General features: G+C 43.8%; 1 protein-coding gene across 1 annotated transcript; it reads left to right on the top strand.

Annotated features, from left to right (window-relative positions):
• Window positions 1-4,842: 4,842 nt before the first annotated feature.
• Window positions 4,843-8,722, top strand: LOC147961728 (uncharacterized). The gene is made up of 5 exons (XM_087533917.1): window positions 4,843-5,093; window positions 5,199-5,339; window positions 5,645-6,645; window positions 8,221-8,285; window positions 8,390-8,722. Exons 1-5 carry the CDS (start codon window positions 4,843-4,845, stop codon window positions 8,720-8,722), a joined length of 1,791 nt encoding a protein of 596 aa, XP_087390043.1.
• The last annotated feature ends 2,095 nt before the right edge of the window (window positions 8,723-10,817 follow it).

Genomic DNA, 10,817 nt, shown 5'->3' with positions numbered 1-10,817 from the left:
AGAGGCAAAAGGTGACATGGCATGGTGAAAGGCACGCGAGTGCAGTGTAGTGAGAATTGAGAAAGGTGGTGGTTAGTTAGTTGGACGTAGTGATGGCCATTTAGCAGCAGCACCAGCACTTTATTCCCCGTGGGCGACCACCATGGAACCCAACGGAAGCTCGCAGCAGCACCAGCACTTGGCAGCAACCGCCGTGGCATTGCTTGCTTGCAAAAGTTGGGTTGCTTGGTGGTGAAGATGCGTGCCGGTGGTACAAAGACGGGTAGACCGGTGAACACCTAGGATTGGCTCATGCCTGGATCTGATTGGGTCCTGCGGCATTTGGTAACCGATCTAATCTGACATCTCTGGTTCAGTTTATATATAACTGTTTTATCGGTGCCGAAGAACGACCGTTAAACGTAGCTGTTTGAGCAATTTACAGCAGCAACTGCTTTTCTAACGAAACAGAAGTATACATAACAAATGGCCCTCCTTTCTTCTGAATAAGGCTCTAGATTTATTCATATTAAAAGAGTTCCAATGATACAAGGCATCCTATAAAAAAGTTATAATCAGGTCCTAATAGAGCCAAACACCGCCGCTGTCGCTCCATCATCGGAGTCGGCCTAACATTGCATCCATGTGGTCGGTAAGTTGTCGTGCTAAGTTGCAGGGGTGGAAACTCTAGATCTGACGTTCATTGGCTGAAGGTGACAATTACGTTGTACACGGGACGTCTCTTTATCGAAGGAATTTGCATGAAGTTTTTATATACATTCTCGATATCTTGAGTAGTTTTTTTTTTGCGAGGTATCTTGAGTAGTAGTTTTTCATATCGTGTTGATGGAGAGATCGAATACAGTCGACATCTTCTCAACGTTAATAAATTTCCTTAAAAAAAATTACATAACTGAGCCTATGACATTTGGTTACAGAAAGTTCTGCCGGAGATGACAAACATTGGGTTTCCATTGGTCGAGGCAGCAGTGCTGGTTGGTAGGGTTGTGGGATCCACACACACACACACATGCGTGCATGCCAGGTAGGACATACCTGAATTTTGATCGGATCAGCTCACTCCTACTGCGGCAATGGGACATCTGGCCCTCGTTCTGGTGGTGGTAGGGCTGTGCCGTGCCAGTGCATGCCAAATCTTCCACTGCGGCAAAGGTGTAATTATTACTTTGATTGTGGTGATTGTGAGTGGGGTACTTTAGAGGTTTCTTGGCTTATTTCTCACTTATTTGGAGATGATCATCGCACAGGCGGCGGCCCACATTCCACCACTGATGCAATGAGTGTGCGGTTGTGACCGCCTGGAGGCGTGGAAAGGGAACGGACGCTCCCGTCCAAAACCGGGAAAAAGAAACGAACCCGGTGTTTCTGCTCTGGATTAACAATAAAATGCAAAAATATATATATATATATATATATATATATATATATATAAGAAAAAAATTTAAAAAAATTGTGGCATACATTGTTGAATGTTTGGGCTGCATGCAAAGTTTCACGACAAAACAAACATCCGTAGTGCTCTGTACAGTTTTGAAAGCATTTTGGAGCACTGGTTTTATTTTATTTTCCAAGACTTCCATTAATGGCATTACAACATGGAACTTCGCAAAAAATGTGAAACATTAAATAATGTTAATCTTTAAAGAAATTCAAAATGTTTTGATTTTTTCCTTTTTTACATTTTACAAAACTAGTAAGCGTGCACGTGCAACGCACGTTTTCACTAAAGTTAATACTGGATGCGAGGATTCAAATGCATAGAAAACCAATTTGATTTTCCCTTTGCATGTATTTTTACAAGTGCACTTTTTATTTCAAAAGTCAAACTTTTTCTTTCTTTGACAAAATGTAACCAATGAGTTTTTTAGGGGTGCAATCGATAAGTAATAGTGAAAATTTAAACCAGGACCAAATGTATTTCATTAGAAGGAACAATATGTTCGATTCAAGAGTGACCCAAGAAAAGATACAACCATCAACTTTGCTTGCACTCAACTTGAAACTCCACTCTTTATAAACTATAAACTCCACTATTATCCGACATCAAGAAGCAAACACAAAATCATTAATCTTTAGATCTGCTATTTTGTCAAGGCTGATTGTCATCGCTCACATAATGCAAGATTTGATCCCAACAAAATGCCCATGATGCAACATCTCACGTTCATCAACAACCAAAGACCAAAAGGCCACAACAATTTATTTGGCTGCAAAAAGAAGTTTTGTAGAACCATCACAATATACGTGCTTACAACACTTTTCCACATAAGAGTGGATGACTGAAAGTGTATCCAATATACAGTAATGACAAACATATTAAAAAGTTTCAAATTCTCTAGCTCGCTTAACCTTGATAATGTACATAATTAGGAATCCAATGATTATACTTACACTGTAGTCCATGTTGCAAATTAAATTTGAAAACAATAATGGACACCTTGGCATTAATATCTGAATGGCTTAACCTTGTAGTAATATAGATAACAAAGATGATTTTGATAAGAGCATTTTTACTCCCCCCTAGCAATGCATCTCCTGTTCCCAGCACATATTAAGGCATAATAAGCTACAAATAGATGATCACATAACAAGCTACAAATAGATGGCAGCATTCTTGCATGCAGCTGCAACACATAAGGGTGAACCACAGAGGCAAGAAATAATAAAAAGAAAAGAGTACCATAATCTTTTATATTAGTTCAATAGAATTGTTGTGCTGGCTGCATAACACATGTAGAAATCAGAAAAATGAAAAAGATTAGTAGTCAAAGGAAGTGAGAAATGTCATGAACCATGAGATGCATTGTCATGAATATATAAGAAACTTTTTTCATCACTCCAAGACATCTCCATGCACAAGTTCTTGGTGCTTTTTCCGGTGGGATTTTATCCTAGTTTGGCTTGGTCAATGCAAATGGAGGCAGATCAAAATGAAGTACATAAAAAAAACTCACAACAAAAAAAAAGTTGTAATGTCAATGTTGTCGTAGCTCAACAAAGGTATATGTAAGCAAGTGTGCAAAAAAAAAATATGGAGCAGCAAACGTGAGCACGAAAAACTAATATACTTAAAACTCACATGAGCATCCATTCCAGCCCCTGCAAGTTTGTACACAAAACAAATTGTGAAAAGACAGTTGAATATAAGATAACATAACTTTTCATGACACATTTAGCCTGAACCATTCTCGTCATCTATGGTCTCGCATGCAGGAGGATACTTCAAAGCAATGAGTTTAGCCAGCCTTCCATATAAGGACTTCCGCTCAAAATTGCAGATGGATTTGATAGGGCGGCAAAACAATAGACCTGAAATTATTTAAAGCTGAGAAGGCCAATGATAAAATATAATATCCCAGCCATTTTTCTCTAATACTGTATATGCAATCTTTAAAATGCCACAGATTACAAAAATTGCAATCCAAAAGACTTGTATTGAAATTTAGCCAATCATGTCAACTGAATAGGAATAATTATTCTACCTTTCCCAAAGATAGTAGATTATATATGAAGAAAAGTATAAATCATAATATACAATGATTTGCTAGCTATACTATACAATGATAAATGCTGAGTTGTTTGTGACGCCACATCTTCTCCTGAATTTTGCTATTTCGTTAACAAATGGATTGATCAAGGAGTTGGGGTGGTCATTTCCGATCTCTCATTGCAACCCAGCCAAATGTTGTTATATACTCGTACGATATTATTCTGGTAAAAATTAGAGGAATTTAGAGTTTATGCACATGGAAATCCAATTTTCCATTTTAATTGATCAACCTATCTAGAGCGAGCTGAACATTTCCCTTTGCTACATCACACATATTTGGATAAATACTACAGAGAATGATCAACAGGAAAGTGACCAGAGGGTGACATGGATCAAACAAGCAGCATCAGAGTCCTCAACATGCTAAAGCAAGCAGTTAAACTAATGACATGAGAAAAAAAAGGAAGGTATGCACGGGCGTAGTTCTCACCCAAACTGAAAAGACAAACAACAGATTCATCGATCGTATGATTGCTAAAGTCTGTGATATGTGAGAGAGAGAGCGCAGGAGCTCCGAGACGCCGTGCTAAGCCGCGAAGTCAGCCTCGTCGCAGCCACCGCGCTATGCAGGCGTGCAGAGATGACATTCCCCGTAGCACCCCAGCTCCAGCGGCACCCTACACACCACAAACCATTTAATAGATCCGGCAGCTACATGGATAGGGCTATCAACTGTGACACCTTTTGTGTTACCTGGAGATGCACGGGCATGGCCGGCGGCGGAGCGGCCGACGGAGGGCATGGAGAGGGAGGCTGCCGAGCAGCAGGCCGCGGTGGTGGCATGGGCAGCGGCGCGAAACAGCTGAGACCTTGGCGTTGTGGCACATAGGTGAATACCTGTGGCGGAGGCCGCGGCGCCCGCGCTCGTGTCGATCGCGTGGGCGGCGGGGGCGGCTGCCTTCTCTCGCGTGCGCCAGAGGAGGATCGGCGGCTGCCTTCTCTCGTGTGTGAGTTAATTGCAAGACATTACCACACTTCAATACGTTGTGACGAATCAGTATCATTAGTCATTTTTTTTGCCATGCAGTGCCAACTCTAAGCCTAAGTGTTGCAAAACGGTCTGACAGCCGTATAAGCTTGTATTGACCACGTATTTGACCGACCGGGCCCACTTGTCAGGTGCCACGGTGGCCTACCCGCGCGCACCCGCACCCGCACCCGCGCGGTCACTCGTCCCAGCCTGCTCGGTCGAACCAAGTAGCTTGGTCCGGTCCGGTCGAACCCATACGCGACGAACCCTAGTTTCCTCTCCCCCCCCCCCCCGCCCTCGTCTTCCTCTCCCCTCTCAGGCGATGGCGGCGGCGACTCCCGGCGGCGTCGACGGCGCGGGCGGGTACGGGGACCTTCCTGGCCTCGGCCCTGATGACCACTTAGGTCTGGACGACGTCGACGGCTTCAGTTCATACGACTCCAGCGCAGACGACGAGGATTTGGAGGAGGAGCCCGCGCTGTCCATGGAGGACAGGGTGAAGCTGGCAGAGATATGGGTGGCCCACCCTACCAGTAGCCATCAGTGGACCAGTGGAGCTGCTGGCGGCGTGCTGTAAGTCGTTCTCTTCTCTGCTTCTGCTTCTTTCTGTATATTCCAAAACAGGGGGCTAGGGTTAGTGTTGCTGATGACAGTAGAAATTTGTGCTGTCAATTTTAGTTTAGATGATGCTGTTTGGGATGTTCGTCTTCATTTTGATGCACAACACAACCTGGATAGGAAGATATGCAGTTCAGATGTTACACTTCTAAACTTATATGCACTGATGCACACACAAGGTTATTCTTTCTCTGATGAACTGTATCACATGAAGAATTTAGACAGCGGAGAGGAAAGAGAGCATGGGTTAGAGTTAATTGACACAAACATCAAACTGCAGCAACTTAAGAAGGAATATGAGCATAGTTTAGTTCTGAATTTGCTAGTGAGGGCAACATCACCTTTTGTATGTCAGATGAAAGCAGATTTAATGAGATCAAACTATAGCAATGTTTGTCAGAGGAGAGAAGAAAATTTAGCAACTATATTGTATAGACCACCTATTGTGTATGATCTTAGTGAGCCTGCAGTTCTTGCTATTGATCAACAAGGTGTTGTTTTCATAGTCAGTGCACACAAGAGAGCATAAGTTTAAGTAAGGAGAAGCTTAAAGCTGTAATGGAGGAAGAGGCAGTGCTAGAGGAGGAACATAATAACAGTGATGACTCTGAGGCTGCTGCATATGACAGTGATAACAATCCTTTCTGCATGGAGGAGTACAGGATAATTGAAGACACAGTGATAATTGAGGGGAACAGACTAGCAGAGCAAGAAGTTGAAGATGAAGATTCAGATGAAGATGATGAGGATTCAGAAGAGGAACAATTACATTATGAGGGTGACACTGAGGTTGAGGACTTGTTTGAGATGGAGGAGGAGGAGCAGGAGAAGGAGAAAGAGGATGAGGTCAATGTTGTTGCAACAGAAGAAGCACCAATGCAAAAACCTCCAAAAAAGAGGAAGAAGCTGGCAGTTAGGAGATGCCCTACTACTAGGACATATTCAAGTGTGTTGGAGGAGGTGCAACCTGATTTCATTCCTTCATCAGATGAAGAAGATGATGGGTTGCTGTTTGAGGATGATGATGATGGACATGAGCCAATGTCCTTTGTTCTACCTAAAGGGAGGAAGAGTAGGGCCAAGAAAAGGAAACCAAGGATCTGGTACAATGACAAACTTGAGCAACCACATCAGCAGTTATGTCTGTACATGTGCTTCAAGAATCAACAGCAATTCAGAGATGCTTTGTTGAGCTTACACATCACACATGCCAGAGACTTCAGGTATCACAGGAATTCAGACCAAAGGATCATTTCTTGTTGTAAGCAAGAGCACTGCCAGTTTTGCATAGTTGTTGTAGTTATCAAAGGGGAGAAGACTTTTGCTATTAAGAAGATGAGGCTGGAGCACACTTGCCCTAGCAGCACCGAGTCATCAAGGATCAGTGCCAAGTGGCTTGCAAAGACCTATGAGTCATTGTTCAGGTCTGATCCAACCACTAGCATACACACTCTAATTGACAACTGCAATGAGAAGTATGGTGTTGATGTGCCAAGGCACATGGCCTATAGGGCCAAAAACCTTGCTGTAGAAGTTGTGCTAGGAGAGCACAAGATTCAATATCCCAGACTTAGGGATTATGCTCAGACCATCATGGATACAAACCCTGGTAGTAGAGTTATAGTTGCAACAGTTACTCCAAGACCAACTACAAAAATACCACATCCAGTACCAAGGTTTCATGCTATGTTCTTCTGCATAAATGGAGCAAGGGAGGGATTTCTCAATGGATGCAGACCATTCATTGGTTAGTAATGCTTTATACTTCTTTCTCAATGGATGTAGTGGTGCTTTATAGTTCTTTATACTTAAATATATTGTTTAGTAATGCTTTGTAGAAGTTTAAATTGTTCTTTGGTTGCAACAACAGGTGCTGATGGACGCTTTATTAAGCTCACCACTGGTGCTCAAATCCTAGCTGCCACTGGAAGAGATGGGAATAATAATATTTTCCCACTTGCATTTGCTATTGTTGGACAAGAGGACACAACTAACTGGTGTTGGTTTCTACACCAACTGAAGATATGTCTAGGAGGAGAAGTTGGCAAATTTGGGCCTTATACTATCATGTCTGATAGAGAGAAGGTATGCATGCATCTTTCTGTTATGTTATTGCTTTTCTGTTCTTCTGCATTAGCATGTTATGTTCTAGATGTAACAGTACTTCAGCTAAGACTAGCATGCTATGTGAACAGGGGTTACTAAATGCAGTAAACCAAGTTTTTCCAAACTGTCATCAAAGATTTTGCCTTAGACACCTCTATGCAAATTTCTAGAATGTTGGGTTTAGGGGGGAAGATCTTAAGAAATGCATGGATAATGCCAGCTATGCTTACAACCAGCACAAGTTTAACATTGCCATGAATGACTTAAAAAATGTGAGTGAGGAAGCTTGGAAGTGGCTAAGTGGAATACCTAAGCACACATGGGCTAGGCATGCTTTTGACACTAACTGCAAGACAGACTTGGTTGTTAACAACCTGTCTGAGGTGTTCAACAAGTACATCCTATATTTTAGGGAAAAAACCTATTAGGACTATGATTGATGGTATCAAGGACAAGCAGATGGTGAGGTGGCATAATAACAGAGAGAGGGGAAATGCATCTTTGTGGGAGATCACACCATATTATGATGAGAAGCTTGAGGTGGAAAAGGAAAGGGCCAGATTCTGTAAACCTATTCAAGCTGGTGTAAATCTTTGGCAAGTGACCAGTGGGCAGCAAACACATTCTGTAAACTTGGAAATCTATACATGTGGCTGCAGAAAGTGGGACCTATCAGGCATACCATGCAACCATGCAATATCAGCAATTAACAAGGCAAAAAGATTTCCAGCGGACTATGTCTGCAAATTCTTCAAAAAACCTTTTTACCTTGCTGCATATGAACCAATGATATATCCAGTTCCTGGTGAACATAATTGGACAAGGACAAGTGGACCAGACATAGAGCCACCCAAATTTCATGTGAAGAAGGGAAGAAGGAAAGAGAAGAGAATAAAGGGAAAATTTGAGGTTCCAAAACCCAAGGTCAGTTCAAGAATGGCCACTATAACATGCATCAACTGTGGGCTCCAAGGCCATAGGTACACCAACCGCAAGCAACAGTTGAGACCAGAGTTGGCTTTGAGGAAAAACAAGCATGTGGTAAACCCTTGTGAATTGTACTTGTTATTTGGTCTTCTTTCCTTCTATGTTTTTTGTGCTAAACCTAAACCCTAAACTATCATGTTTCCTTGTATGTTTGCAAGGCACCTGCAAGATCAAGGAATGAAGATACTCCATCAGGATCACAGCAGCCACCAGCAAGGTTTGCTTCTGCAAGAACTACTTATGCAAGATCTGCTAGTGCAAGATCTGCTACTGCAAGATCTGCTAGTGCTAGATCTGCTACTGCTAGATCTGCTTCAAGAACTGCTAGAGGGTCAGCCAGTGCAAGTGCAAGATTTGCAAGGCCTTTCACTGCCCCAAGATTTGATGAAGGAGCTTCATCTTCTGGTCCTTCTACTTCTGGTGCTCCTTCAAGTGCCACAGGGAATTATACTCGTTTGATGTCATTCTTTACTGCCAGTGGTAACTTCTGAGTGAATGAATGTTGCTACTTTAGTCTGAGTGGTGCTACAAAACTGATGTATATTCTAATGGATTGCTAAGTTGAGTCTGTTGTGAACTATGAGTCTGTTGTGAACTAAGTTGAGTCATTTCGCAATTGTGAACAACTCAATGCTTTTTGTGTTGTTCATTTGGCATTTCTGAAACAACTCAATGCTCCTGTAAATATTATGTCAAGAAACCATGCTCATGTGATTTCTGTGAAACAACACAATGCACATGTGTCAAGAAACCATGCATGTACTGGATGATACTGCCACAATGGCCACATACTTCATTACTAAGATGAACATACCAAATATTGTTTACAAAGACACTAACTAATAACATCCGATACTAACTTGCAACACCTGACAGTAAGTTGCAAAGATCAACCTGACCACAACTGACACTAACTTGCATCTCTCCTTAACAAGGATCAACCTGACACTAACTTACAAGGATAAACCTGACCACTACTAGCATCTTCAGTGCCAAAACAAGCTTCAGTGCCAAAACAAGCCTAAACCAATGACACTAACTGCAGCAGCATCTTACTGCAGCAGCATCTAGCTCTGAAGCAGCATCTTGGCTGTCACCAAACCTACCACAAAGACAATAAAAAGAAAGACAACATTCTGATATTTGGCCTTCACTGCATCTAGCTCTGCATTTTTCTCCCTGAGCTGATCTTCCAAAGCCACCACCTCTCTTCCTCTTTGAGCTTCAGGCAGAGCCACAACTGCACTGTCATCTTCAAACACACCAACACTTGATTCACCTCTCAGCCTACGCACTTCAACTCGCAAATCTCCAATCAAATCACTTAAAAACTTAGGCAGAGGATCATCATGCCATTCAACGAAGCCACAACCACCATGTTGTACCAACAGAAATCAGGGTTTGAGAGGGTAGAAGATGTAATGAACAGAAAAGTATAACTAAAATGAAACTTACCATGGCATCCACGCAGGCGTAGTACCGCCTGCCTGGGTTCTAGCGGCTCCATGAGATCCATCTGGGCGCCTTCCTACGCGGCCTGCACCAGCAGATCTTCTCCGGCTCATACGCCATCGGGCTCTCACGGTAGGGCACTGGCGACCTGGATTCGTCCCCTCTCCTTCTAGAGGCTCGACGGAAGCTGGGAGCCTGAGAACAACCCGAAGACCACGACATCGACATTGACTCTGCCGCCGCCGCCTGCGAGATCGCCTCCGCCACGGGCCCGCTCAGGAATCGCCTCCGCCCTCGCGTAACCCTAGTTTTTCCCCAAATGCACAAACTGTACGGTTTCACTCAACTGTTTCCTGTTCGCCCCGTGCACTGCTTTAATAACTAGGGCCACCACTCAGTGCAATCCATGTTGACAGTGGCCACGTCAGCGTTTATGTTGCTCTAATGTGCGCTTTTTTGAGCATTTGACCATCTCCCCCTCCCACCCTCCCCCTCCCCGCCCCCTCCCCCCCCCCTCGGTTGAAGCGACGAGACCGCCATTAAAGCCAACTCCACCTCCCACCCACCCCCACTGTTGGGGAACGTAGTAATTTCAAAAAAAAAATCCTACGCACACGCAGGATCATGGTGATGCATAGCAACGAGAGGGGAGAGTGTTGTCTACATACCCTCGTAGACCGTTCGCGGAAGCGTTATATCAACGCGGTTGATGTAGTCATACGTCTTCATGATCTGACCGATCCAAGTACCGAAAGCACGGCACCTCCGAGTTCTGCACACGTTCGGCTCGATGACGTCCTCGCCTTCTCGATCCAGCAAGAGGGGCGAAGTAGTAGATGAGTTCCGGCAGCACGCCGGCGTGGTGACGGTGTTGGTGAAGAAGAATCTTTGCAGGGCTTCGCCTAAGCACTACGAAAACTATGACAGAGGATAAACTAGAGGAGACGGGGTTGCCGGCACACGGCTTGGTGTTTCTTGATGTGTCTTTGGTGCTAGCCCTGCCCCTCTATTCATATGTTGAGCCCTGGGGTCGAAACTTGGAGTAAAAGCCTCCACAAAGTCGGTTTCACCCAAAAGGCAAGAGTCCTTCTCGGACTCCAGGGCCAGACGCCAGGGTTCCCGGCGTCTGGCCCC

Source organism: Triticum urartu, chromosome 7A (assembly GCF_056163025.1).
Source record: "Triticum urartu cultivar PI428250 chromosome 7A, HENAU_Tu73, whole genome shotgun sequence".
In the NCBI taxonomy this organism is placed as follows: Eukaryota; Viridiplantae; Streptophyta; class Magnoliopsida; order Poales; family Poaceae; genus Triticum; species Triticum urartu.
This window is presented reverse-complemented; position numbering and strand designations above follow the sequence as displayed.

Excerpts from the sequence above, each read along its gene's own strand:
- LOC147961728 (XM_087533917.1), top strand. The coding sequence starts at position 4,843 with ATGGCGGCGGCGACTCCCGGCGGCGTCGACGGCGCGGGCGGGTACGGG. Across the intron at positions 6,646-8,220 it reads TGTGCCAAGGCACATGGCCT|ATAGGTACACCAACCGCAAG; the intron begins ATAGGGCCAAAA and ends GGCTCCAAGGCC. Across the intron at positions 8,286-8,389 it reads TGAGGAAAAACAAGCATGTG|GCACCTGCAAGATCAAGGAA; the intron begins GTAAACCCTTGT and ends TATGTTTGCAAG.